Here is a 27,873-nt window from a genome sequence, read left to right as displayed (position 1 = left end):
GTAAGTACCTGCTGTCCTTTATCAGTGTACTTATATTGATAGGTAGTTGTTCATGTACCATCACTCTATAGCTTATTTTCCTTTGCCCTTCATTTTCTACGCATCAGATATATATTTACTCTTACCATAAGGTTGGATAACACCAATGGTCCTGAAGAAGTTTAGCTCTGCATTGCTCTTGGTTGTACCTTTTGCCTGTATCATTGTGCTTACATTTATACCTACTTGGTTATGTAGCATCACTCTTCATCTTATCTTAAATATTCTCCATTTTTTCTTATATTGTCACATCTATATTTACTCTTAACAAAATGTAGAATAAAGGCAATGCTTATGAAGAAGATTATGTGGTAAACTTCTTGAACTGCCCCCCCCCCCCCCCATCAGCATGGACAAGGGCTTTATAGAGCATGTCTTCACCAATAATGTAAGTTTGTCCTTCTCAAGCCTTCAAACTTTGTTGTGTATATTTGGTTAGGCATGACTGCAACAGCTGTTTATTTTTGGTGTTTGCATCAAATTGCATGTTTAAAGTTTATTATGTAGTTCATAAACAAAGGTTTGTCCTTCTCAATTTAAGTCTTCAGTTGTACAACCAAGTTCCTTCTTCATACCATGTAAATTAAACTATACAAAGCAAGTGATCTTCTTTTGCACTGCATGTATGCTTCTATTCTTGATCCGTAATCCAGTGGTGTGGTGAACCTACCCACTACAGCACAATGTCATATTCTGCAATGTCTTCACTGTGAACAATGTCATATCATTCTACTATTATTTAAACCATCTCTTTATTTGTCAATCTAAAATTGGATAAATTGACAGCAGACTAACCATTGGTACTTATGAGTTCTTGATCTGTAATCCAGTGGTGTCGTGAAGCTGCCCACTCCTTCACAATGTCATTTCCTACCATGTCTTAACCTGAACAACACCATATTGTGTTAATGCTATTTTAAACTGTGTCACTTTATTCGTCAGTAAGAAATGTGATGAATTATAAGCACTGATGTTGGGGAACGTAGCAGAATTTTAAAATTTTCTACGCATCACCAAGATCAATCTATGGAGTCATCTAGCAATGAGGGAGAGAGGAGTGCATCTACATACCCTTGTAGATCACGAGCGGAAGCGTTCAAGAGAACGGGGTTGATGGAATCGTACTCGTCGTGATCCAAATCACCAAAGATCCTAGCGCCGAACGGACGGCACCTCCGCGTTCAACACACGTACGGAGCGAGGACATCTCCCGCGCCTTGATCCAGCAAGGAGGAGGGAGAGGTTGAGGAAGAGAGCTCCAACAGCAGCACGACGGCGTGGTGGTGGTGAAGCTGCAGTACTCCGGCAGGGCTTCGCCAAGCTCTTACGGAGGAGGAGAGGTGTTGGGGAGGGGAGGGGCTGCACCTTGGATGTTGTATGCAGCCCTCCCCTTGCCCCTCTATTTATAGGGGAAGGAGGAAGGGGGCCGGCCCTCTCTAGATGAGATCTAGAGGGGGGCGGCGGCCAAGGGGAGCGGGCTTGCCCCCCAAGCAAGGAGGGCGCCACCTTTAGGGTTTCCCCCCCCCCAACCCTAGGCGCATGGGCCCAAGGGGGGATGCGGCCAGCCCATGAAGGGCTAGTTCCCTTTCCTCTACAGCCCATTAGGCCCTCCGAGAGAGGTGGCCCCTCCCGGTGGACCCCCGGAACCCCTCCGGTGGCCCCGGTATAATACTGATATGCCCCCGAACCTTTCCGGTTACCGTATGACAACTTCCTACATATAAATCTTCACCTCCGGACCATTCCGGAACTCCTCGTGATGTCCGGGATCTCATCCGGGACTCCGAACAACATTCGGTAATCACATACAAGTCTTCCTAACAACCCTAGCATCACCGAACCTTAAGTGTGTAGACCCTACGGGTTCGGGAGACATGCAGACATGACCGAGACGACTCTCCGGTCAATAACCAACAGCGGGATCTGGATACCCTTGTTGGCTCCCACATGCTCCTCGATGATCTCATCGGATGAACCACGATGTCGAGGATTCAGTCAATCCGTATACAATTCCCTTTGTCAATCGGTACGTTACTTGCCCGAGACTCGATCGTCGGTATCCCAATACCTTGTTCAGTCTCGTTACCGGCAAGTCACTTTACTCGTACCGTAATGCATGATCCCGTGATCAACCACTTGATCACATTGAGCTTATTATGATGATGCATTACCGAGTGGGCCCAGAGATACCTCTCCGTCATATGGAGTGACAAATCCCAGTCTTGATTCGTGCCAACCCAACAAACACTTTCGGAGATACCTGTAATGTACCTTTATAGTCACCCAGTTACATTATGACGTTTGGCATACCCAAGGCACTCCTACGGTGTCCGGGAGTTGCACAATCTCATGGTCTAAGGAAATGATACTTGACATTCAGAAAAGCTACAGCAAACGAACTACCCGATCTTTGAGCTATGCTTAGGATTGGGTCTTGTCCATCACATCATTCTCCTAATGATGTGATCCCGTTATCAATGACATCCAATGTCCATAGTCAGGAAACCATGACTATCTTTTGATCAATGAGCTAGTCAACTAGAGGCTCACTAGGGACGTGTTGTGGTCTATGTATTCACACATGTATTACAATTTCCGGATAACACAATTATAGCATGAACAATAGACAATTATCATGAACAAAGAAATATAATAATAACCATTTTATTATTGCCTCTAGGGCATATTTCCAACAGTATCCCACTTGCACTAGAGTCAATATTCTAGTTACATTGTGATGAATCGAACACCCATGCAGTTCTGGTGTTGATCATGTTTTGCTCTAGGGAGAGGTTTAGTCAACGGATCTTCTACATTCAGGTCCTTATGTACTTTACAAATCTCTATGTCTCCATTTTGAACACTTTCACGAATGGAGTTGAAGCGATGCTTGGTATGCCTGGTCTTCCTATGAAACCTGGGCTCCTTGGCAAGGGCAATAGCTCCAGTGTTGTCACAGAAGAGAGTCATCGGGCCCGACGCATTGGGTATGACTCCTAGGTCGGTAATGAACTCCTTCACCCAGACTGCTTCTTGTGCTGCCTCCGAGGCTGCCATGTACTCCACTTCACATGTAGATCCCGCCACAACGCTTTACTTGCAACTGCACCAGCTTACTGCCCCACCATTCAAAATATACACGTATCCGGTTTGTAACTTAGAGTCATCCAGATCTGTGTCGAAGCTAGCGTCGACGTAACCCTTTACGACGAGCTCTTTGTCACCTCCATAAACGAGAAACATTTCCTTAGTCCTTTTCAGGTACTTCAGGATATTCTTGACTGCTTTCCAGTGTTCCATGCCGGGATTACTTTGGTACCTTCCTACCAAACTTACGGCAAGGTTTACATCAGGTCTAGTACACAGCATAGCATACATGATAGACCCTATGGCCGAGGCATAGGGGACGACACTCATCTTTTCTCTATCTTCTGCCGTGGTCGGGCTTTGAGCCGTGCTCAATCTCGTACCTTGCAATACAGGCAAGAACCCCTTCTTTGACTGATCCATTTTGAACTTCTTCAATATCTTGTCAAGGTACGTACTCTGTGAAAGACCAATGAGGCATCTCGATCTATCACTATAGATCTTGATCCCTAATATATAAGCAGCTTCTCCAAGGTCCTTCATTGAAAAACACTTGTTCAAGTAGGCATTTATGCTTTCCAAGAATTCTATATCATTTCCCATCAACAGTATGTCATCCACATACAATATGAGAAATGCTACAGAGCTCCCACTCACTTTCTTGTAAATGCAGGCTTCTCCATAAGTCTGCATAAACCCAAACGCTTTGATCATCTCATCAAAACAAATGTTCCAACTCCGAGATGCTTGCACCAGCCCATAAATCGAGCGTTGGAGCTTGCACACCTTGTCAGCATTCTTAGGATCGACAAAACCTTCCGGCTGCATCATATACAATTCTTCCTTAAGGAAACCATCAAGGAATGCCGTTTTGATGTCCATTTGCCATATCTCTAATCATAGAATGCGGCAATTGCTAACATGATTCGGACGGACTTCAGCTTTGCTACGGGTGAGTAAGTCTCATCGTAGTCAACCCCTTGAACTTGTCGATAACCCTTAGCGACAAGCCGAGCTTTATAGATGGTCACATTACCATCCGCGTCTGTCTTCTTCTTAAAGATCCATTTATTTTCTATGGCTCGCCGATCAACGGGCAAGTCAGTCTAAGTCCACACTTTGTTTTCATACATGGATCCTATCTCGGATTTCATGGCCTCCAGCCATTTGTCGGAATCCGGGCCCGCCATCACTTCTTCATAGTTCGAAGGTTCACCGTTGTCTAACAACATGATTTCCAAGACAGGGTTGCCGTACCACTCTAGTGTGGAACGTGTCCTTGTGGACCTACGAAGTTCAGTAGCAACTTGACCTGAAGTTTCATGATCATCATCATCAACTTCTTCTCTAGTCGGTGCAGGCACCTCAGGAACATTTTCTTGAGCTGCGCCACTTACCGGTTCAAGAGGTAATACTTCATCAAGTTCTACCTTCCTCCCACTTATTTCTTTCGAGAGAAACTCTTTCTCTAGAAAGGACCCATTCTTGGCAACAAAGATCTTGCCTTTGGATCTGAGGTAGAAGGTATACCCAACAGTTTCTTTAGGGTATCCTATGAAGACGCATTTTTCTGACTTGGGTTCGAGCTTTTCAGGTTGAAGTTTCTTGACATAAGCATCGCATCCCCAAACTTTTAGAAACGACAGCTTAGGTTTCTTCCCAAACCATAATTCATACGGTGTCGTCTCAACAGATTTTGACGGAGCCCTATTTAAAGTGAATGCGGCAGTCTCTAAAGCATAGCCCCAAATTGACAACGGTAAATCGGTAAGAGACATCATAGATCGCACCATATTTAATAGAGTGCGATTATGACGTTCGGACACACCATTACGCTGAGGTGTTCCAGGCGGCGTGAGTTGTGAAACTATTCCACATTTTCTTAAGTGTGTGCCAAATTCGTGACTCAAGTATTCTCCCCACGATCTGATCGCAAGAACTTGATTTTCCTGTCACGTTGATTCTCAACCTCACTCTGAAATTCCTTGAACTTTTCAAAGGTCTCAGACTTGTGTTTCATTAAGTAGACATACCCATATCTACTCAAGTCATCGGTGAGGGTGAGAACATAACGATAGCCACCACGAGCCTCAACACTCATTGGACCGCACACATCAGTATGTATGATTTCCAATAAGTTGGTTGCTCGCTCCATTGTTCCTGAGAATGGAGTCTTGGTCATTTTACCCATGAGGCATGGTTCGCACGTGTCAAATGATTCGTAATCAAGAGACTCTAAAAGTCCATCTGCATGGAGCTTCTTCATGCATTTGACACCTATGTGACCAAGGCGGCAGTGCCACAAGTATGTGGGACTATCATTATCAACCTTACATCTTTTGGTATTCACACTATGAATATGTGTAGCATTACGCTCGAGATTCATTAAGAATAAACCATTCACCATTGGAGCATGACCATAAAACATATCTCTCATATAAATAGAACAACCATTATTCTCGGATTTAAATGAGTAGCCATCTCGAATTAACCGAGATCCTGATACAATGTTCATGCTCAAAGCTGGCACTAAATAACAATTATTGAGGTTTAAAACTAATCCCGTAGGTAAATGTAGAGGTAGCGTGCCGACGGCGATCACATCGACCTTGGAACCATTCCCGACGCGCATCATCACCTTGTCCTTCGCCAGTCTTTGCTTATTCCGCAGCTCCTGCTTTGAGTTACAAATGTGAGCAACCGCACCGGTATCAAATACCCAGGAGCTACTACGAGTACTGGTAAGGTACACATCAATTACATGTATATCACATATACCTTTCGTGTTGCCGGCCTTCTTGTCCGCTAAGTATTTGGGGCAGTTCCGCTTCCAGTGACCACTTCCCTTGCAATAAAAACACTCAGTCTTGGGCTTGGGGCCATTCTTTGGCTTCTTCCCGGCAGCTTGCTTACCGGGTGCGGCAACTCCCTTGTCGTCCTTCTTGAAGTTCTTCTTACCCTTGCCTTTCTTGAACTTAGTGGTTTTATTCACCATCAACACTTGATGTTCCTTTTTGACTTCTACCTCTGCTAATTTCAGCATTGAATATACCTCAGGAATGGTCTTTTCCATCCCCAGCATATTGAAATTCATCACAAAGCTCTTGTAGCTCGGTGGAAGCGACTAAAGGATTCTGTCAATGACCGCGTCATCCGGGAGATTAACTCCCAGCTGAGTCAAGCGGTTATGCAACCCAGACATTTTGAGTATGTGCTCACTGACAGAACTATTTTCCTCCATCTTACAGCTGAAGAACTTGTCGGAGACTTCATATCTCTCGACCCGGGCATGAGCTTGAAAATCCATTTTCAGCTCTTCGAACATCTCATATGCTCCGTGTCTCTCAAAACGCTTTTGGAGCCCCGGTTCTAAGCTGTAAAGCATGCCGCACTGAACGAGGGAGTAATCATCAGCACGTGACTGCCAAGCGTTCATAACTTCTTGGTTCTATGGGACGGGTGCGTCACCTAGCGGTGCTTCTAGGACATAATCTTTCTTGGCATCTATGAGGATGATCCTCAAGTTCTGGACCCAGTCCGTATAGTTGCTGCCATCGTCTTTCAGCTTGGTTTTCTCTAGGAACGCGTTGAAGTTGAGGACAGCGTGGGCCATTTAATCTACAAGACATACTGTAAAGATTTTAGACTAAGTTCATGATAATTAAGTTCATCTAATCAAATTATTCAATGAACTCCCACTCAGATAGACATCCCTCCAGCCATCTAAGTATAACATGATCCGAGTTAACTAGGCCGTGTCCGATCATCACGTGAGACAGACTAGTCAACATCGGTGAACATCTTCATGTTGATCGTATATTCTATATGACGCATGCTCGACCTTTCGGTCTTCTGTGTTCCGAGGACATGTCTGTACATGCTAGGCTCGTCAAGTCAACCTAAGTGTATTGCATGTGTAAATCTGGCTTACACCCGTTGTATTCGAACGTTAGAATCTATCACACCCGATCATCACGTGGTGCTTCGAAACAATGAACCTTCGCAACGGTGCACATTTAGGGGGAACACTTTCTTGAAATTATTACGATGGATCATCTTATTTAAGCTGCCGTCATTCTAAGCAAATAAGATGTAAAACATGATAAACATCACATGCAATCAAACAGTGACATGATATGGCCAATATCATTTGCTCCTTTTGATCTCCATCTTCGGGGCTCCATGATCATCGTTGTCACTGGCATGACACCATGATCTCCATCATCGTGTCTTCTTGAAGTTGTCTCGTCATCTATTACTTCTACTACTATGGCTAAAGCTTTAGCAATAAAGTAAAGTAATTACATGACGTTTATGTTGACACGCAGGTCATAAATAAATAAAGACAACTCCTATGGCTCCTGCCGGTTGTCATACTCATCGACATGCAAGTCGTGATTCCTATTACAAGAACATGATCATCTAATACATCACATATATCATTCATCACATCCTTTGGCCATATCACATCACAAAACACTTGCTGCAAAAACAAGTTAGACGTCCTCTAATTGTTGTTGCAAGTTTTTACGTGGGTGCTATAGGATTCTAGCAAGAACGTTTCTTACCTACGCCAAAACCACAACGTGAATTGCCAATTTCTATTTACCCTTCATAAGGACCCTGTTCATCGAATCCGATCCGACTAAAGTGGGAGAGACAGACACCCATCGGCCACCTTATGCAACTAGTGCATGTCAGTCGGTGGAACCATTCTCACGTAAGCGTACGTGTAAGGTCGGTCCGGGCCACTTCATCCCACGATGTCGCCGAATCAAGATAAGACTAGTAACGACAAGCAAATTGACAATATCGACGCCCACAACTACTTTGTGTTCTACTCGTGCATAGAAACTACACATAGACCTAGCTCATGATGCCACTGTTGGGGAACGTAGCAGAATTTTAAAATTTTCTATGCATCACCAAGATCAATCTATGGAGTCATCTAGCAATGAGGGAGAGAGGAGTGCATCTACATACCCTTGTAGATCACGAGCAGAAGCGTTCAAGAGAACGGGGTTGATGGAGTCGTACTCGTCGTGATCCAAATCACCGAAGATCCTAGCGCCGAACGGATGGCACCTCCGCGTTCAACACACGTATGGAGCGAGGACATCTCCCGCGCCTTGATCCAGCAAGGAGGAGGGAGAGGTTGAGGAAGAGAGCTCCAACAGCAGCACGACGGCGTGGTGGTGGTGAAGCTGCAGTACTCCGGCAGGGCTTTGCCAAGCTCTTACGGAGGAGGAGAGGTGTTGGGGAGGGGAGGGGCTGCGCCTTGGATGTTGTATGCAGCCCTCCCCTTGCCCCTCTATTTATAGGGGAAGGAGGAAGGGGGCCGACCCCCTCTAGATGAGATCTAGAGGGGGGAGGCGACCAAGGGGAGGGGGCTTGCCCCCCAAGCAAGGGGGGCGCCCCCTTTAGGGTTTCCCCCCCAACCCTAGGCGCATGGGCCCAAGGGGGGATGCGGCCAGCCCATGAAGGGCTGGTTCCCTTTCCTCTACAGCCCATTAGGCCCTCCGAGAGAGGTGGCCCCTCCTGGTGGACCCCCGGAACCCCTCTGGTGGCCCCGGTACAATACCGATATGCCCCCGAACCTTTCCGGTGACTGTATGACAACTTCCTACATATAAATCTTCACCTCCGGACCATTCCGGAACTCCTCGTGACGTCCGGGATCTCATCCGGGACTCCGAACAACATTCGGTAATCACATACAAGTCTTCCTAACAACCCTAGCGTCACCGAACCTTAAGTGTGTAGACCCTACGGGTTCGGGAGACATGCAGACATGACCGAGACGACTCTCCGGTCAATAACCAACAGTGGGATCTGGATACCCATGTTGGCTCCCACATGCTCCTCGATGATCTCATCGGATGAACCACAATGTCGAGGATTCAATCAATCCGTATACAATTCCCTTTGTCAATCGGTACGTTACTTGCCCGAGACTCGATCGTCGGTATCCCAATACCTTGTTCGGTATCGTTACCGGCAATTCACTTTACTCGTACCATAATGCATGATCCCGTGATCAACCACTTGATCACATTGAGCTCATTATGATGATGCATTACCGAGTGGGCCCAGAGATACCTCTCCGTCATACGGAGTGACAAATCCCAGTCTCGATTCGTGCCAACCCAACAGACACTTTCGGAGATACCTGTAATGTACCTTTATAGTCACCCAGTTACGTTCTGACGTTTGGCACACCCAAGGCACTCCTACGGTGTCCGGGAGTTGCACAATCTCATGATCTAAGGAAATGATACTTGACATTCAGAAAAGCTACAGCAAACGAACTACACGATCTTTGAGCTATGCTTAGGATTGGGTCTTGTCCATCACATCATTCTCCTAATGATGTGATCCCGTTATCAATGACATCCAATGTCCATAGTCAGGAAACCATGACTATCTTTTGATCAATGAGCTAGTCAACTAAAGGCTCACTAGGGACGTGTTGTGGTCTATGTATTCACACATGTATTACGATTTCCGGATAACACAATTATAGCATGAACAATAGACAATTATCATGAACAAAGAAATATAATAATAACCATTTTATTATTGTCTCTAGGGCATATTTCCAACAACTGATACTTATATGTGCAAAACTTGTCATCTGTTTGCTTGTTTATCTTTCAGAGTGAGGAGGATATAAGTGTCAAACAAGCGCAATCTCATCAGCTTGCTCAGCTGCTTGCGCTGCAGCTCCCGAGCAGGGCTAACCTTTCTTGAACTCTGTTGAAGTGCTGTCAGTTTTGTATATTATTTTGTCGGCATGTTTATTTGTACTAGTGGCGATCTTTGATGCCCAGTGTATGTAATCTGTTGTCTGCTTGTGCTTTATTATCATAGTGGCGAACTTTGATGCCCAGTGGATGTAATATGCTATAATTTATTTATTGTGTAGTCTAGGTTTTTTCTTATTAGCGATGCTGCAGTTATTTTACTGTATATATATCTTGTCTTCACATTAAACCGGCCAAACCGTAAAATTACGGTATATATAATCGGGCCATCATGCAAATCACTACATAATCGGTCCGTTAACAGGCCTAAATGTAAACTGGCCCACTAGTAGATTTGGGCCTCTAATAGGCCGAGTAAATCTCCGGCCCTATTTTCGCAAGAAAACTCAATGGGCATTTAGGAGGCTCAAAAGTAGGTTGGGCTTGAAACGTGTCGAACAACTCACGTGCCGGCAGCAGGCCAAAATAGACCCTAACCCATGATTGTGCCAATCACATCACGGGACGTTAACAAGCCAAAATTATCTCGGTCCTTGTTTGACCCAATCAGATTATCGGCTGTGAGCAGGCCGAATGCAAACCGGGCCGTAGTTAGGCCAAACTACATGACGGGCTTTTAACATGCCGAAATGTTAAACAGGACAAAACTAATATCAGGCTGAATTACTAAATGGGCCTTTAGCAAGTGGACCCAAAAGCATAGCATCCAGTTGATGGGCCGAATCTGATATGGGCCATAATTTAGCCCAAAGCCTCTTAAAGGGCCGGATCTGATCTGGGTCGTAATTTGGCCCAAAACGTGATAGGCTTTTAATGGGTCGGATCTCATATGGGCCTTATTGGGCCCGGAACGTGGCAGGCTGTTAATGGACCGGATCAAATATGGGTCGTCATTTGGCCCAAAACATGGCAGCCTGTTAACGGGCCGGCCCATTAATGTCCTCAAAATCTTGTGAGCCTTTAGTTGGGTCGGCCCATTATGGTCAGCGAAATCTCGTGGGCCTTTAGCTGGGCCGGCCCATTATTGTCAGCGAAATCTCGTGAGCCTTTAGCTGGGCCGGCCCATTATGGTACGCAAAATATGATGGGCCTTTAGTTGGGCCGGCCCATTTAATCTTTATGGGCCACTTTTGGGCCGGTCCACGTGTCAACATATTATAGACGCATCTCGCCCATTGGATGAGTGACAACTGTGCTAACGCGGAGCTAACACGTGGTTCCGTCGACCAATGAGAATTTTACACATGGAAAATCGTTATTGGTCGTGGCTGTTAGCGGGTTATCAGATCCAAAACCGGACCCAATAGCTTAACGACGAGCCGTTACGGTGGATGCCACGTGTCGGTCACCCTTGACGAAAGCACTTCCATGATGCGGCATTTATCGTCATGAAAGTGAACACTTTCGTGATGATAATTTTGGTAATGTCATGGAACACTTCTACGACAACACAGGTATGACTATCTTGATTCTGTCATAAAATCGTCATGGATGTACATGCATGACAGAAAACGTGACCTACTGTGACAAACACGTATCATCACAGAAGTGTAATTTTTTAGTGGTATTTTGCAAATTTCTATGTCTACAATGCTCTTCATGGAGCTACTCTAGCTAATTGCTCCCACTTTCAATATGTATCCAGATTGAGACCCAGAGTCAGCTGGATCGGTGTAAAAGCTTGCATTGACGTAACTCTTTATAAAAAACTCTTTATCACCTCCATAACCGAGAAATGTTTCCTTAGTCCTCTAAGGATAATTTTGACCGTTGTCCAGTAATCTACTCCTGGATCACTGTTATACCCCCTTGCCAAACTCATGGCAAAGTACACAATATGTCTGGTACACAGCATGGTATATCGTATCTTTACCTAATATTAAAGGGAGGATTGTTTCTCCACTTTTTTGGTCCACATAATTGATTTTTTCTTTTTCATACGTCCCTCTGCTTTTGTGGTACGTCTTCCTTGTTTTTCTTTTCGTTTTCCATTGCACGTAAAAGAAATTCGTGTTGATAAAAAAATGTGTCACAAAGGACTCGAACCGCGGCCACTTGGAGCGAGGCCACAAGCACTAACCAGTCGACCTACGACTAAGTAGTTTGAAAAAGAGAAGGAATCTACCTTTTTATTGATATATAGACGAGTTTATGCTAGGATTTAATTTTGTCGCCCGTCCATTTCTATTGCAATAAATTCCGCCCGGCCCAGGCCCAAGATAAGAGGCAACGAAGGTAGCCCATCAGGCAAAAACATAATCGCTTTTTTACCTAATAAGAGAGCAAAAGTAGTAGCAGAAGACTCTCTACTGAAATATATTTGAAAAATCACTAAATCCAAAAATTTCTGTACTATAGGAAAAAAAGCAGTATGTATGTACACTCAGGAGTATATGTATGCAGCATACATGTACATGTGTTGTAGTAGAAACTATATATATGAATTGCAATTTAATGTTGACAAAAATATCTAGGACTCCCATGATCATCATTAATAAAAAGGGGTAGAAATCCAACTATCCCACGAATACTAATGAAAAAAATATTATAGATTTCTTTTGCGGGTAAAATATATATTATAGATGACAGACAATAGAAGGAAAATCAACAATCTCTCTTCATGTGGTGTGTCCTAGATATAAAACAATACATATATTGCAGTTTCCATCATAAAATGAAAGGGCTCCTCCGGTCTTACACATAGATCGCTTTGTTTTTCAAAAGAAACGTGCAGAGCGCCCAATGCTATTTTATTGGTTTGGTATAGTATTTGTAAAATACATATAGAAAAAACTCAAATAGACCACTTCCATTGAATGTGAATGTTCATTTATACTAAGAAGCAGTTGCAAGTTGCCATGAGGGGTATGCTCTCTCTCTCTCTCTCTCTCTCTCTCTCTCTCTCTCTCTCTCTCTCTCTCTCTCTCTCTCGCGCGCGCGCGCGCGCGTGCAGTATCTCTGGTCAGCTGGCAATTCGGATGAGAAAAGACTAAACTTTATCATGTTCCTAACTCTACTTCGTTATATGTTGACGCAGGTAAATAAATATTTTATAAGATTAGCATTTTATGCTTGGACAAATTTGGATCTTTCGAACAATTTTAATTTTAACTAAATTTTGCATTACCTGTGAATGTGTTTTAGCACATAAAAATCGAACTAAACTTGAATATAAATTGTTTTTTTCTCTCCCGTTGCAATGCACGGGCATTTGTGCTAGTAGAACCTATGGCTGAGGCATAGGGAATGACTTTCATTCTCTCTCTATCTTTTGTCATGGTCGGGCTTTGAGTCTTACTCAACTTCACACCTTGTAAAATAGGCAAGAACCCTTTCTTTGACTGATCCATTTTGAACTTCTTCAAAACTTTATTAAAGTATGTGCTTTGTGAAAGTCCAATTAAGCTTCTTGATCTATCTATAGATCTTGATGCCTAATATATATAAGTAGCTTCACTAAGGTCTTTTATTGAAAAACTTTTGTTCAAGTATCCTTTTATGCTTTCCAAAAATTCTACATCATTTCCAATCAACAATATGTCATCCACATATAATATTAAAAATGCTACAAAGCTCCCACTCACTTTCTCGTAAATATAGGCTTCTCCGAAAGTCTGTATAAAACCATATGGTTTGATCACATTATCAAAGCATATATTCCAACTCCGAGATGCTTGCACCAGTCCATAAATGGATCGCTGGAGCTTGCACACTTTGTTAGCACCTTTAGGATCAAAAAAACATTTTGGTTGCATCATATACAACTCTTTTTTGAGAAATTCATTAAGAAATGCAGTTTTGACATCCATTTGCCAGATTTCATAACTATAAAATGCGGCAATTGAGACCATGATTCGGATAGACTTAAGCATCGCTAGGGGTGAGAAGGTCTCATCGTAGTCAACTCCTTGAACTTGTCAAAAACCTTTCGCAACAAGTCGAGCTTTGTAGATAGTAACATTACCATCAGCGTTAGTCTTCTTCTTAAAGATCCATTTAATTTCTATGGCTCGCCGATCATCGGGCAGGTCAACCAAAGTCCACACTTTGTTCTCATACATGGATCCTATCTTGAATTTCATGGCCTCAAGCCATTTATCGGAATCTGGGCTCATCATCGCTTCCTCATAGTTTGTAGGTTCGTCATGGTCAAGTAACATGACTTCCAGAATAGGATTACCGTACCACTCTGGTGCGGAACGTGCTCTGGTTGACCTACGAGGTTCGGTAGTAACTTGATCTGAAGTTTCATGATCATTATCATTAGCTTTCTCTCTAGTTGGTGTAGGCATCACTGGAACTAATTTCTGTGATGAGCTACTTTCCAATTCGAGAGAAGGTACAATTACCTCATCAAGTTCTACTTTCCTCCCATTCACTTCTTTCGAGAGAAACTCCTTCTCTAGAAAGGATCCATTCTTAGTAACAAAAATCTTGCCTTTCGGATCTGTGATAGAAGGTGTACCCAACAGTTTCTTTTGGGTATCCTATGAAGACACACTTCTCCGATTTGGGTTTGAGCTTATCAGTTTGAAACTTTTTCACATAAGCATCGCAACCCCAAACTTTAAGAAACGACAGCTTTGGTTTCCTGCCAAACCATAGTTCATATGGTGTCGTCTCAATGGATTTAGACGGTGCCCTATTTAACGTGAATGCAGTTGTCTCTAATGCATAACCCTAAAACAATAGTGGTAAATCGGTGAGAGACATCATAGATCCCACCATATCTAATAAAGTACGGTTACGACGTTCGGACACACCATTATGTTGTGGTGTTCCAGGTGGCATGAGTTGTAAAAATATTCCACATTGTTTTAAATGAAGGCCAAACTCGTAACTCAAATATTTGCCTCCATGATCAGCTCGTAAAAACTTTATTTTCTTGTTACGATGATTCTCCAATTCACTCTGAAATTCTTTGAACTTTTCAAATGCTTCAGACTTGTGTTTCATCAAGTAGATATACCCATATCTGCTCAAATCATTTGTGAAGGTCAGAAAATAACGATACCCGCCGCGTGCCTCAACACTCACTGGACCACATACATCGGTATGTATTATTTCCAATAAGTCATTGCCTCGCTTCATTGTTCGGATAACGGAGTTTTAGTCATCTTGCCCATGAGGCATGGTTTGCAAGTATCAAATGATTCATAATCAAATGATTTCAAAAGCCCATCTGCATGGAGTTTCTTCATGCTCTTTACACCAATATGACCTAAATGACAGTGCCACAAATATGTTGCACTATCATTATTAACTTTGCATCTTTTGGCATCAATATTATGAATATGTGTATCACTACGATCGAGATTCAATAAACCATTTACATTGGGTGTATGACCATACAAGGTTTTATTCATGTAAACAGAACAACAATTATTCTCTGACTTAAATGAATAACCGTATTGCAATAAACATGATCCAATCATATTCATGCTCAATTCAAACACCAAATAACATTTATTTAGTTCCAAAACTAATCCCGAAGGTAGAGGGAGTGTGAGATGGTGATCTTATCAACATTGGAGTCACTTCCAACACACATCATCACCTCGCCCTAACTAGTCTCTGTTCATTCTGTAACTCCTGTTTCGAGTTACTAATCTTAGCAACTGAACCGGTATCAAATACCCTGGGGTTACTATGAAAACTAGTAAAATACACATCAATAACATGCATATCAAATATACCTTTGTGCACTTTGACACCCTTCTTATCCGCCAAGTATTTGGGGTAGTTCCGCTTCCAGTGACCATTCCCTTTGCAGTAGAAGCACTCAGTTTCAGGCTTAGGTATAGCTTTGGGCTTCTTCACGGCAGTGGCAACTTGCTTGTCATTCTTCTTGAAGTTCCCTTTCTTTTCCTTTGCCCTTTTTCTTGAAACTAGTGGTCTTGTCAACCATCAACACTTGATGCTTTTTCTTGATTTCTACCTTCGCCGATTTCAGCATTGCGAAGAGCTCGGGAATCGTTTTCATCATCCCTTGCATATTATAGTTTATCATGAAGTTCTAGTAGCTTGGTAATAGTGACTAGAGAACTATGTCGATCACTATCTTTATATGAAAGATTAACTCCCACTTGATTCAAGCGATTATAGTACCCAGACATTCTGAGCACATGCTCACTAGTTGAGCTATTCTCCTCCATCTTGTAGGCAAAGTACTTGTTAGAGGTCTCATACCTCTCGACATGGGCATGAGTCTGAAATACCAATTTCAACTCTTGGAACATCTCATATGCTCCGTGGCGTTCAAAACATTTTTTAAATCCCGGTTCTAAGCCATAAAGCATGGTGCACTAAACTATCAAGTATTCATCATACCGAGCTTGTCAAACGTTCATAACGTTTGCATCTGCTCCTGCAATAGGTCTATCACCTAGTGGTGCATTAAGGACATAATTCTTCTGTGCAGCAATGAGGATAATTCTCATATCACAGACCCAGTCCGCATCATTGCTACTATCATCTTTCAACTTAGTTTTTTCTAGGAACATATCAAAAATAAAACAGGGGAGCTATACGTGAGCTATTGATCTATAACATAGATATGCAAATACTATCAGGACTAAGATCATGATAAATTAAGTTCAATTAATCATATTACTTAAGAACTCCCACTTAGATAGATATCCCTCAAGTCATCTAAATGATCACGTGATCCATATCAACTAAACCATGTCCGATCATCACGTGAGATGGAGTAGTCTTCAATGGTGAACATCTCTAGGTTGATCATATCTAATATATGATTCACGTTCGACCTTTCGGTCTCCAGTGTTCCGAGGCCATGTCTGTACATGCTAGGCTCGTCAAGTTTAACCCGAGTATTCCGCATGTGCAAAACTTTCTTGCACCCGTTGTATGTGAACGTAGATCTTATCACACCCGATCATCACGTGGTGTCTCGGCACGATGAACTATGGCAGCGGTGCATACTCAGGGAGAACACTTATACCTTGAAATTTTAGTAAGGGATCATCTTACAATGCTACCGCCGTAATAAGCAAAAAAAGATGCATAAAAGATAAACATCACATGCAATCAAAAAATGTGACATGATATGGCCATCATCATCTTGTGCCTTTGATCTCCATCTCTAAAGCACCGTCATGATCTCCATCGTCACCGGCTTGACACCTTGATCTCCATCGTAGCGTCGTGGTCATCTCGCCAACTATTGCTTCTACAACTATCGCTAACGCATAGTGATAAAGTAAAGCAATTACATAGTGTTTGCATTTCATACAATAATGCGACAACCATAAGGCTCCTGCCAGTTGTCGATAACTTCTACAAAATATGATCATCTCATACAATAACGTATATCACATCATGTCTTGACCATATCACATCACAACGTGCCCTACAAAAACAAGTTAGACGTCCTCTACTTTGTTGTTGCAAGTTTTACGTGGCTGCTACGGGCTTCTAGTAAGAACCGTTCTTACCTACGCATCAAAACCACAATGGTGATTTATCAAGTTTGTTGTTTTAACCTTCAACAATGCACACGTTCAGCTCGATGACGTCCCTCGAACTCTTGATCCAGAAAAGTGTCGAGGGAGAGTTCCGTCAGCATGAAAGCATGGTGACGGTGATGGTGAAGTGATCCGCGCAGGGCTTCGCCTAAGCACTACGAAGATATGACCGGAGGTGTAAACTGTGAAGGGCGGCGCCGCACACGGCTAACAATTGTTGGTGTGTATTCTAGCGCCCCCCCCCCCTTCATATATATAGGTTGGAGGGGAGGAGAGGCAGCCAAGGGGACGCCCCAAGTAGGAGGAATCCTACTTGGGGTCCTCCCAATTCGGCCTCCCCCCTTTCCTATTCCTATTCGGAGTAGGAAGGGAAGAGGGGGAAGGGGGAATCATATTCCCTTTTTCCTTTCCTCATTCCCCTTTTCTACTCCAATTTGGCCAGCCCATATGGGAGGGGTGCACCAGCCCCTTAGGGGATGGTCTGTCCCCCTCTTGGCCCATTAAGGCCCATGTAGTTGTCGGGGGGATGCCCGGAACCCCTTCCGGTGACCCGATATGCACCCAGTACCACCGGAACACTTCCGGTGTCCGAATATCATCGTCCAATATATGAATATTTACCTCTCAACCATTTCGAGACTCCTCGTCATGTCCGTGACCTCATCCGGGACTCCAAACAGCAGTCGGTCACCAAATCACATAACTCATATAATACAAAATCATCATCGAACGTTAAGCGTGCGGACCCTACGGGTTCGAGAACTATGTAGACATGACCGAGACACCTCTCCGGTCAATAACAAATAGCGGAACCTAGAGCTCATATTGGTTCCCACAAATTCTACGAAGATCTTTATTGGTCGTACCATAATGACAACATACGTTATTCCCTTTGTCATCAGTATGTTACTGGCCCGAGATTCGATCGTCGGTATCTTCATACCTAGTTCAATCTCGTTACCGGCAAGTCTCTTTACTCGTTCCGTAATGCATCATCCCGTAACTAACTCATTAGTCACATTTCTTGCAAGGTTTATTATGATGTGCATTACCGAGAGGGCCTAGAGATACCTCTCTGATACTCGGAGTGACAAATCCTAATCTTGATCTATGCCAACCCAACAAACACCTTCGGAGATACCTGTAGAGTATCTTTATAATCACCCAGTTACGTTCTGACGTTTGATAGCACACAAGGTATTCCTCCGGTATTCGGGAGTTGCATAATCTCATAGTCAAAGTAATATGTGTAAGTCATGAAGAAAGCAATAGCAATAAAACTTAACGATCATTATGCTAAGTTAATGAATGGGTCTTGTCCATCACATCATTCTCCTAATGATGTGATCCCGTTTATCAAATGACAACACATGTCTATGGTTAGGAAACTTAACCATCTTCAATTAACGAGCTAGTCTAGTAGAGGCATACTAGGGACACTGTGTTTTGTCTATGTATCCACACATGTATCAAGTTTTCGGTTAATACAATTCTAGCACGAATAATAAACATTTATCATGATATAAGGAAATATAAATAACAACTTTATTATTGCCTCTAGGGCATATTTCCTTCAAAATGTTTATTATTCATACTAGAATTGTATTAACCGGAAACTTGATACATCTGTGGATACATAGACAAACCACCATGTCCCTATTAAGCCTCTACTAGACTAGCTCGTTAATCAAAGATGGTTATGTTTCCTAACCCTATACATGTGTTGTCATTTGATGAATGGATCACATCATTAGGAGAATGATGTGATGGACAAGACCCATCCGTTAGCTTAGCATGTTGATCGTTCAGTTTTATTGCTATTGATTTCTTCATGTCAAATGGATATTCCTTCGACTATGAGATTATGCAACTCCGAGATACCGGAGGAATACCTTGTGTGCTATCAAACGTCACAATGTAACTGGGTAATTATAAAGATGCTCTACAGGTATCTACGAAGGTGTTTTTTGGGTTGGCATAGATCAAGATTAGGATTTGTCACTCCGAGTATCGAAGAGGTATCTCTGGGCCCTCTCGGTAATACACATCATAAGAAGCCTTGCAAGCAAAGTGACTAATGAGTTAGTTGCGGGATGATGTATTACGGAACGAGTAAAGAGACTTGCCGGTAATGGGATTGAACTAGGTATGAAGATACCGACGATCGAATCTCGCGCAAGTAACATACCGATGACAAAGGGAATAACGTATGTTGTCATTACAGCACGACCAATAAAGATCTTCATAGAATATGTGAGATCCAATATGAGCATCTAGGTTTTGCTCTTGGTTATTGACCAAAGAGGTGTCTCGGTCATGTCTACATAGTTCTCGAACCCGTAGGGTCCGCACGCTTAACGTTCGATGACGATTTGATGTGATTTGGTGACTGAATGTTGTTCAGAGTCCCGGATGAGATCATGGACATGACGAGAAGTCTCAAAATGGTCGAGAAGTAGAGATTCATATATAGGACGATAGTATTCGGACACTAAAAGTGTTCCTGGGGTACCGGGTACATATCGGGTCACCGGAAGGGGTTCCGGGCAACCCCCGGCAAACTATATGGGCCTAATGGGCCAAGAGAGAGACATACCAGCCCCTAAGGGGCTGGTGTGCCCCCCTCCCCCATACGGGCTGGCCAAATTGGAGTGGGAAAGGGGAAGGAGGAAAGGAAAAAGGGAATAGGATTTCCCCTTCCCCCTCTTCCCTTCCTACTCCGAATAGGAATAGGAAAGGGGGAGGCTGAATTGGGCGGACCCCAAGTAGGATTCCTCCTACTTGGGCGCCCCCTTGGCTGCCTCTCCTCCCCTCCAACCTATATATATGAAGAGGGGCACCGCTAGAACACACACTAGCAATTGTTAGTCGTGTGCGGCGCCCCCTCCACAGTTTACGCCTCCGATCATATCTTCATAGTGCTTAGGCGAAGCCCTGCGCAAATCATTTCACCTAATCGTCACCACGTCGTCGTGCTGACGGAACTCTCCCTCGACACTTTACTGGATCAAGAGTTCGAGGGACGTCATCGAGCTGAACGTGTGCAGAGAAGAATTTCGACTATATCAACCGCGTTGTTAAACGCTTCCGCTTTCGGTCTACGAGGTACGTGGACACACTCTCCCCCTCTTGTTGCTATGCATCTCCTAGATAGATCTTGCGTGAGCGTAGGAAATTTTTTTAAATTGCATGCCACGTTCCCCAACAGCGGCAAGATGGCTCGGCCCTCTGGGAGTGGCGGCTTCCATTCTCCGCGCCGACATCACGATAGCTCGACGTGTCGGCTGCAGCTAGAGTTTCGACGTGGGCTCGTCTGTAGGCGGCACGTTTCGACCTTCGACCCCTCACCTCTTCGTTCGGCCGCTATCTTCGTCGAAGGGTTGGCTCTTCCCCAGCTGCGGTTCATCACTAGTCTCACACCTGGTAGCAAGACCGAGCTCGTCTCGCGCCCGGTGGCAGGACCATGCCCGTCTCGCGCCCGGTGGCAGGACCGAGCTCGTCTCGTACCTGGTGTCGCAGGACGGGTCGATGGAGGCCAGTTTTGACTGGCCTTTTAGGTCTCAACATTGGGGGCCACCCAGGGGTGCGAAAGGTGAGTACTTTCCGCTCGTATCTTTGGTTGGGGTAGTGACGAGGCTTGGGTGAGATGGTGTCTAGGTCTTGCATGCGGGACGACGGCCCTGGTGGTGGTTCCGCGGTGCTCATGGGAAGAGCCCGTGGCTCGGTGCTGCTCGGTTGCCACAGCCGTATGAGCGGCGTGGTAGCCAAAGGTGTGGCGTTCGGTGACGGTGAGTGTGGCTGGGGTGAATACCTGTTCTATCTTCGAATGAGCCGGCGACAGCGAAGCTCGTTCCCTTCTTAAAGGCGTCGTCACAACTCTCATTGCCCGTCGTGTTCCTCCAGAAAAAACTGATCCTCGTATCGAACGATGGCGGCGCTCCGATATTGTATCCTTCCTGAAAGCGCCGCCTTGGAGCCCACGATTCGTCATATATAGATTCACTTCTTCGCGGTGGCATGTTCACAACTGTAACCCCCGGCTGCTCGGCGCCTTGGAGCCCACGGTTTGTCATATGTAGATTCACTTCTTCGCGGTGGCGTGTTCACAACTGTAGCCCCAACTGCTCTTGTAGTTCTAGAGATGATGTTGCTACGCTCAGCACCTGTGTATCCTACATAGGATGTGTGTGCGTGTGTTGCGAGAGATGATGTTGCTACGCTCAGCACCTGTGTATCCTACATAGGATGTGTGTGCGTGTGTTGCGAGGGCGTGTGTTGCGAGGGCATGTGTTTATACTGGATGTTGTTGATCATTGCTTTATATATAAAGCGGTGTGAAAGCCTTTTTCGATAACATTAATTGTTGCTGCTTTTTCGATAACATTAATTGTTGCTGCTGAGCATCTTCCAAAGTCAAAATTCGAATTTTTAAGATGGGAACTGAAAACACTATTTGCCATTTCAAAACCGCCCATTCTTACTGCAAGAAGCGAGACAACAGGAAATTAATCGAGTTTTCTCAAAATACTACTAGTGTAAGTTTTAAATCCATAATATTACAGGTTACAACACTGAGCACAAAAATATCAGAACTTATTCGGTGCTGGTTGTATTGTAAGCAATGTCTGCAGAGGAAGTGTCCATGTCATTCAAGCCAAGCTCCTCATTCTGCTCCCAACTCCTCTCATAGTCCTCAACTGCCATTCATAGTGATAAATACATTGAGTAAATCACAATTGCAGTTAATTATGTGGATTCTTTTCCAGTTAATTAGTATGCCTCCACAGAACTACATGCACGTGCTTCATGGGTAATTGACAAAACTTCCACAGATGCATTCAGATTCGAAATGCAATGCGTGGATGTCCCTTCATTGGTTCGAATGATGCATGATGCTGCGTACAATTCATTGATTAGGATAACTTACTGAGTAGCTGGCTGTCATCTTCTATCAAATCTGTGGATGGAGCGACAAATGAAGCCGCTAACGCATCGTCAATAATTAAGGTCCAAGGCTCTTGTAAACTCAGGAGCTGAAATTATACATTGTGTAAATGTTATTGAAATAGTTACTATACAACATATTAATTCACAATTGATTAGCCCAATCACGCCCTTCCACCGAAAGTAGTCAGCATTTTTCTAACTAGACCTCCAATCAAGTTTAGCATGAACCAAGGTTAGGAAAATAAAATATTTGCTTCATGTTATGAAGGAAGAAACCCAAGACACTTGGGAACTGAGATGCTATGGAAGGAAAAGCACAGCCGTAATCTTCTCCAGATTGCAGGTGAAGCAGCCCCTGGTGGAATAAATAGAACATTCCACGAAAAAGAAACTAGTACCTTTGATAATCTTTGCTGGAAATCATCCCATTTCTTTTTCTTCCATTCATTTGTGCTATCACCCAATTGGAATCCATGAACCCGCTCCAGAGCTGTAGCCCCAAAATGAAACTTATCATTTGAGTTTGAGAAGAATTAACAATTGCATCTGCATCTATTCAGGTGTATTTCATATCGATATAAGTTGCATAAGCTATGTTGAATAAAGAAGTTTCCACAAACTTTGCTTAAAAAAGGACTTCCTGTAAAGAGCAGTTAGATGCTTAACAGCGGGAACTGAGATACATGAGAACCGCATGTTTCAATGATGATACTGGGGATTAGGGAACTGTTGACAAAACCATGAGAGGGTATACACATATTATGAGAGAAACATCGACTATACAGAGTGGCTTCAAGACACTTCCATCTCATAACATTAAGAAATCCACTGTAGTTAGAAAAATTGCTGTTGGCCAGCACATTTTGTGACTTGAACTTATCGTACAGTCCATTTTGTCCCCATGAACTGTTGAAAGCGTAGTGTTGCGAACTTACCCTCACATATTTTCACAATTAAACCTTCAACTGTCGTGACAATACCACCCAATGTACCCATTGACAGCTCCAACTCAAGTTCAGGTACTTTCACAGCGGCAGAATCTGACTGACGAGATCAAAGGGTAACTCAGAATCAAGTAACTTACATATCAGATGTTGATCCGAATACACCAAACGGTAACACAAGCTTGAAGATTCTTTAAAATATCAAAATCAGCAGTCAACCTTGCTAGTATGACAGAAAATTTAGCTAAAAGACACATCAAGTTTCTTAACTATAGAAGAACCAAGTTAACTTTTCACACCCTGAACCAGAAAATAGTTCAAGGGCCGCCGATACAAGAAAAGAAGATGGACAATCTTATGCACAAGTATTATACAGCTTAAAAACCTGCATGGCTGCATGTGACAGATAAAGTAATACTACAACAAAAGAGTAATTTTCTGACCTTTATGACATCACGAGAAAGATCTTTCACGGTTTGCACATGTAACGTAATTTTCTTTCCTTTAGCTGGAATTTCACCGCCAGGCTTCAACTAATTGAGCAAAAAGAAAAGCCTTAGTTGAGTTCAGATGTGTTACTAAGAACCAGTGACAGCCAGTTTCTATATGAACAAAAAGAGACATGACACTGAAACTGACCTCTGAGTTGCGATAACCACACAGGTCACATGAAGCTGCCATAACAATAACCTCACGGAAATATGGGATTTCTACCAAAGGTCAAGGATCACATGATACATCAAATACAGATTATCTACCTCCTCCAGATAGCGAGATTGGTCACACAACACTATATACGATCTATTTCGGAGATTGATCAAGCAAATAAACAAGTGTAACATAAACACCACATATCTATGTTTTAAAGGCGTCCCTAAGGCGACGCCTAGGCGTCGAAGCGCTCCCCCTCCGCTTTGGAAAATCGACCGCTTTGGGCGCCTAGGCGTCCAAAGCGCCCGCCTAGGCGTCGCCTAGGCGCCAAAGCGCCCCCCCCTCCCTAAGGCGGTAAGGCATCGCCTTAAAAACATAGCCACATATAATCAATAAATTTCACAAAAAATAGTTCATGTTCGGTGAAAAGGATACTAGTAGCAAAGAAACGAGTCACACATGCAGCTCCACAGGCTCCACATGTTGATGGCAAAGTATCAACCTGTACAACTGAATTTTGTAAGGCGCAAATTAACTAAATTCTTAATAACGTCATCATTGCCAGGCAACTCAACAGACATACCTCTTCTGGTGCTGTATACCTGCACAGCGTTGCAGCAATTTCATCAGGGTTTCCCTGAGCAATAGCACGACGACCTGCAACAGCTCCAACTGAACCATGGGGTACCTTTGGCAACCCACCACAATTTGCCTCAACTGTCGAAGCATTCTGCGAAGGCTCTCCGGATTCTCCGGTTGGTGGATCAACAAGAAAACCAAGTGCTGCTTGTTGATCAGATGTCCTTTCATAGAAACTCGCAGATAACAAAGGATCTGATGAAGGAGCATGCCTGTGGATTTATGTGGATTAATCAATATATATCAAGTTATAAGTACTTTAAGCATGAACAGAGCTAACAAACACATATATAAACTATGTGCAACATAAGGTCACTCAATTGACTACAGGTTGCAAAAATGGTGCAAAGTAGAACCATGTTTCTCAGTTCCATGATTAGAACTACATTATATAATTATAATATAACAAAAAGAGTGCAAAAATGGTAAAAGTGTGCATAAAAGGTAGAACCAAGTATTTCATTTCCATATCAAAATAAGTCATAAATCCGAATTCCAATCTCAAACAATCTGAAGTCTACAAATAATCTTACGGGTTCTCAATGAAGCTGTTTCCAGCAGGATCATCCAGAACAAAGGTAAACGCCGCTTCTCCAGATCCGAGAGATCTCAATTTTACTAAAAATTGATCAATAGCTTCAGCTTTTTGAGGATCCACTTTCTGCAGTTCCAAGAAGATGATAAGCATATCACTAGGTGACTCAACTGAAATTAAATAACTAAGCATACAAGCTCACAGGTTCACCTTTCTTTCATCTTGAAGTGCCTGCAACTCCTCCACAGCTCGCATAATTGTCCCTTCCACCTAATTTATGATCCGAAATATTTAACAAACTAGCAATAAATAAAAATGAATTCTAAAGGAACCATTTCTTCGGAATTTGTATACAAAATTCAGAGAAGCATACTGTTGAAAGTGTTCCACGTTGAGCTTCAGGAGGAATCTCAAAGTCCAGTTCCGGAATCTGTACGAAGTGTAAATTATAACAGAAGCAATGCATCGTACGTATTTAATTAGCATAAATGCATTAACAAGGAGATCAATATCAATACCTTGATAGTTGCCGAATCAGATTTCACGACCTGACGGTTCAGTATCTGTGCCAATACCGCTTGTTAATCACACTATGAACATCGACTAGAATGCTTTATTTACTGATTACTGGAGATCAAATGTACAAAAAAGACAGATAGAAAGTAACATGCGTATGAATTTAAAGCTGAAATAATGTCACAACTAAAAATGCAATAACGAAACTACACAGCACAAGCGAAACATGCAAAAAAGATTTAGTAATTAGTAATTGTAAGAGGAATCACATCAATAGTGGAACCACACATCACAAGCAAAAGAAGGGGCAAGATAAACACCAATACTAGTGAATCATAAAGTAACCACAGTTATATAGTAACAATGTAAACTTGCATAAACTGCAATACAAATTAACAGGTACGAGAGAACAAGTTGCAGTAAAGCAAAGAAGAAATCTAACACGAAACACCTCTAAGTAAAGTTGTGACTTTATAAATGCAACAGTTCTATCATTAGAAGTCACCATAGAGAAGTTGGAAGTTTACCAGTGTATTTATACAAACTAAAAATAAGTTGGTCCATGGTTGATTTCTGATTTTATTACAGCAGCGCATGGACGGTAAGGACCATTTTTTCTAATAAAAATGCAAAAACACTGTGATCATACTTCATCTGACTTGCAAGCTTTGTTTGGGTATAACCCAAAGGCTGAATCTTACGAGCCGGTAGCTTGCAATTAATTTACATGCATGTGTCAGTTCATATTTCATTTGTCATAAATATATCCTATCAAGTGAAACAACTGCGAAAGGTAATACAGGATAGAGTTCTCTTTGGATTTGAATAGTGTGTGTTGTGTTAGCAAGGTGAGATTGAACAGACGAATAAAGAGACAAGAACAGATCAATCCACTCTTTGCAATAGTTGGGGTATACAACTAAACTGACAGTAACATGATCAGTCGATCACAAGAGGGTATAAAGCTCATGTTGGCACTGCAATTACATTTCAAATGTACTTCCCCTTTCTGTCTGTGGATACAATATCTACTGGAACAAATTTGAGGTCATAACAACTAGTATATCCGACAGGAATTGGTAAAAAATATCGTGTCACTAATCTAAATAGGTTCCAAAAGTATGGTGTGGAGTGGAACAGCTAACACAGTAAGGGTTGGTTGAATCGAGTTATAGGCGCCCCTACAGAAACAGACCTCGTTCTGCCCTTGAGGGACCTTCAAGCGGTAGCAACATCCCTTGGGCTGGAGCTGTCCAGCAAACTGGACCTCGTTGTTCCTAATTCAAAAGCACACAAAACTTAAGATACTGCACTTGCATGTGCAGAAGTACCCCGTAAATTATAGCCGAGCATTGCATTACCCTTCATTACAGTGCGGGCACTCGAAAGCCATCAGAACAACCTGCAGATTCACAAACGCAGCAGATTTACCCCCATTCTCCAATCAGAACAATCCACTTTCGCAACGAGCACAGAGCGCGAAGAAGCTCACCTCCCGGAAGTTGGGGATCGTAGTCAGCAGCCACCTCGTGGTGCCCTGACCAGAAGGAAAGTACGTCTCAGAACTCGCGACGAAACCAAAGGGAAGGGGGAATTAGGAGCGGTATCACAGGCAAGGTCAAGGCGCTTACATTCTCGCCGCAGCGCATGCAGAGAGACTCGATTTCGTGAAGCGCCTCGTCGCCGCCCGCCGACTCCGCAGCGGAGCGGAGGTCCGTCACAACGCGCCCCTCGTCGCCGGAGTTGGCCATGGTCACGGGATATCGGTGCGGGTTGGGCTTCTCGCGAAGGAGTGGTCTCCAGAAGACTCTCGCGGTTTCTTCTCCTCGCACTGCTTGGTTTGGCTGGCGCTGGTGCTCGCGGTGGGAGGGCAAAGAAGTGCGGCGGGACCTCTGTAGGGGAAAAGAACGGGAGAAAGGAGAGCAACCTAGTAGTCTCTCGAAAGAAGTGGACGCTGGCGGGTTGCTAGGCACGGGCCAAAGCTGGAGGAGTAAAAAGCGAAGCCAAAACCAGCACAATTGTCATGTCATTTTTTTTTCGGCAACAATTGTCATGTCATTAGCCACTACTCTCTCCGTTCCAAATACTACTACTTATAAATCTTTATAGAGATTCCACCAAGTGATTAAATACGAAGCAAAATAAGTGAATCTACACTCTAAAATATGTTTACATACATCCGTATGTTATATTCCATTTGAAATATCTAAAAAGACTTATATTTAGAAACGGAGGAAGTAGAAGCTCACGCCGCGAAACAACCT

The 27,873-nt window shown here is 43.3% G+C and overlaps 1 protein-coding gene across 1 annotated transcript; it reads right to left on the bottom strand.

Moving 5' to 3' along the window:
* Window positions 1–21,813: 21,813 nt before the first annotated feature.
* Window positions 21,814–27,566, bottom strand: LOC123061587 (zinc finger protein ZPR1). Its single transcript, XM_044484751.1, has 16 exons — window positions 27,241–27,566; window positions 27,102–27,146; window positions 26,971–27,011; window positions 26,805–26,886; window positions 25,612–25,656; window positions 25,467–25,523; window positions 25,304–25,363; window positions 25,092–25,219; window positions 24,503–24,770; window positions 24,355–24,421; window positions 23,908–23,978; window positions 23,712–23,801; window positions 23,260–23,368; window positions 22,723–22,814; window positions 22,305–22,410; window positions 21,814–22,074 (listed from the first exon to the last, which is right to left on the bottom strand). Exons 1-16 carry the CDS (start codon window positions 27,358–27,360, stop codon window positions 21,971–21,973), a joined length of 1,485 nt encoding a protein of 494 aa, XP_044340686.1. The 5' UTR covers window positions 27,361–27,566; the 3' UTR covers window positions 21,814–21,970.
* Between the last annotated feature and the right edge of the window lie 307 nt (window positions 27,567–27,873).

The sequence above is a fragment of the Triticum aestivum genome, chromosome 3A (assembly GCF_018294505.1).
Source record: "Triticum aestivum cultivar Chinese Spring chromosome 3A, IWGSC CS RefSeq v2.1, whole genome shotgun sequence".
Classification (NCBI taxonomy): domain Eukaryota; kingdom Viridiplantae; phylum Streptophyta; class Magnoliopsida; order Poales; family Poaceae; genus Triticum; species Triticum aestivum.
This window is presented reverse-complemented; position numbering and strand designations above follow the sequence as displayed.

Excerpts from the sequence above, each read along its gene's own strand:
- LOC123061587 (XM_044484751.1), bottom strand. The coding sequence starts at position 27,360 with ATGGCCAACTCCGGCGACGAGGGGCGCGTTGTGACGGACCTCCGCTCC. Across the intron at positions 22,815-23,259 it reads AATTGTGAAAATATGTGAGG|CTCTGGAGCGGGTTCATGGA; the intron begins GTAAGTTCGCAA and ends TTGGGGCTACAG. Across the intron at positions 22,411-22,722 it reads TCCAGCAAAGATTATCAAAG|CTCCTGAGTTTACAAGAGCC; the intron begins GTACTAGTTTCT and ends GTATAATTTCAG.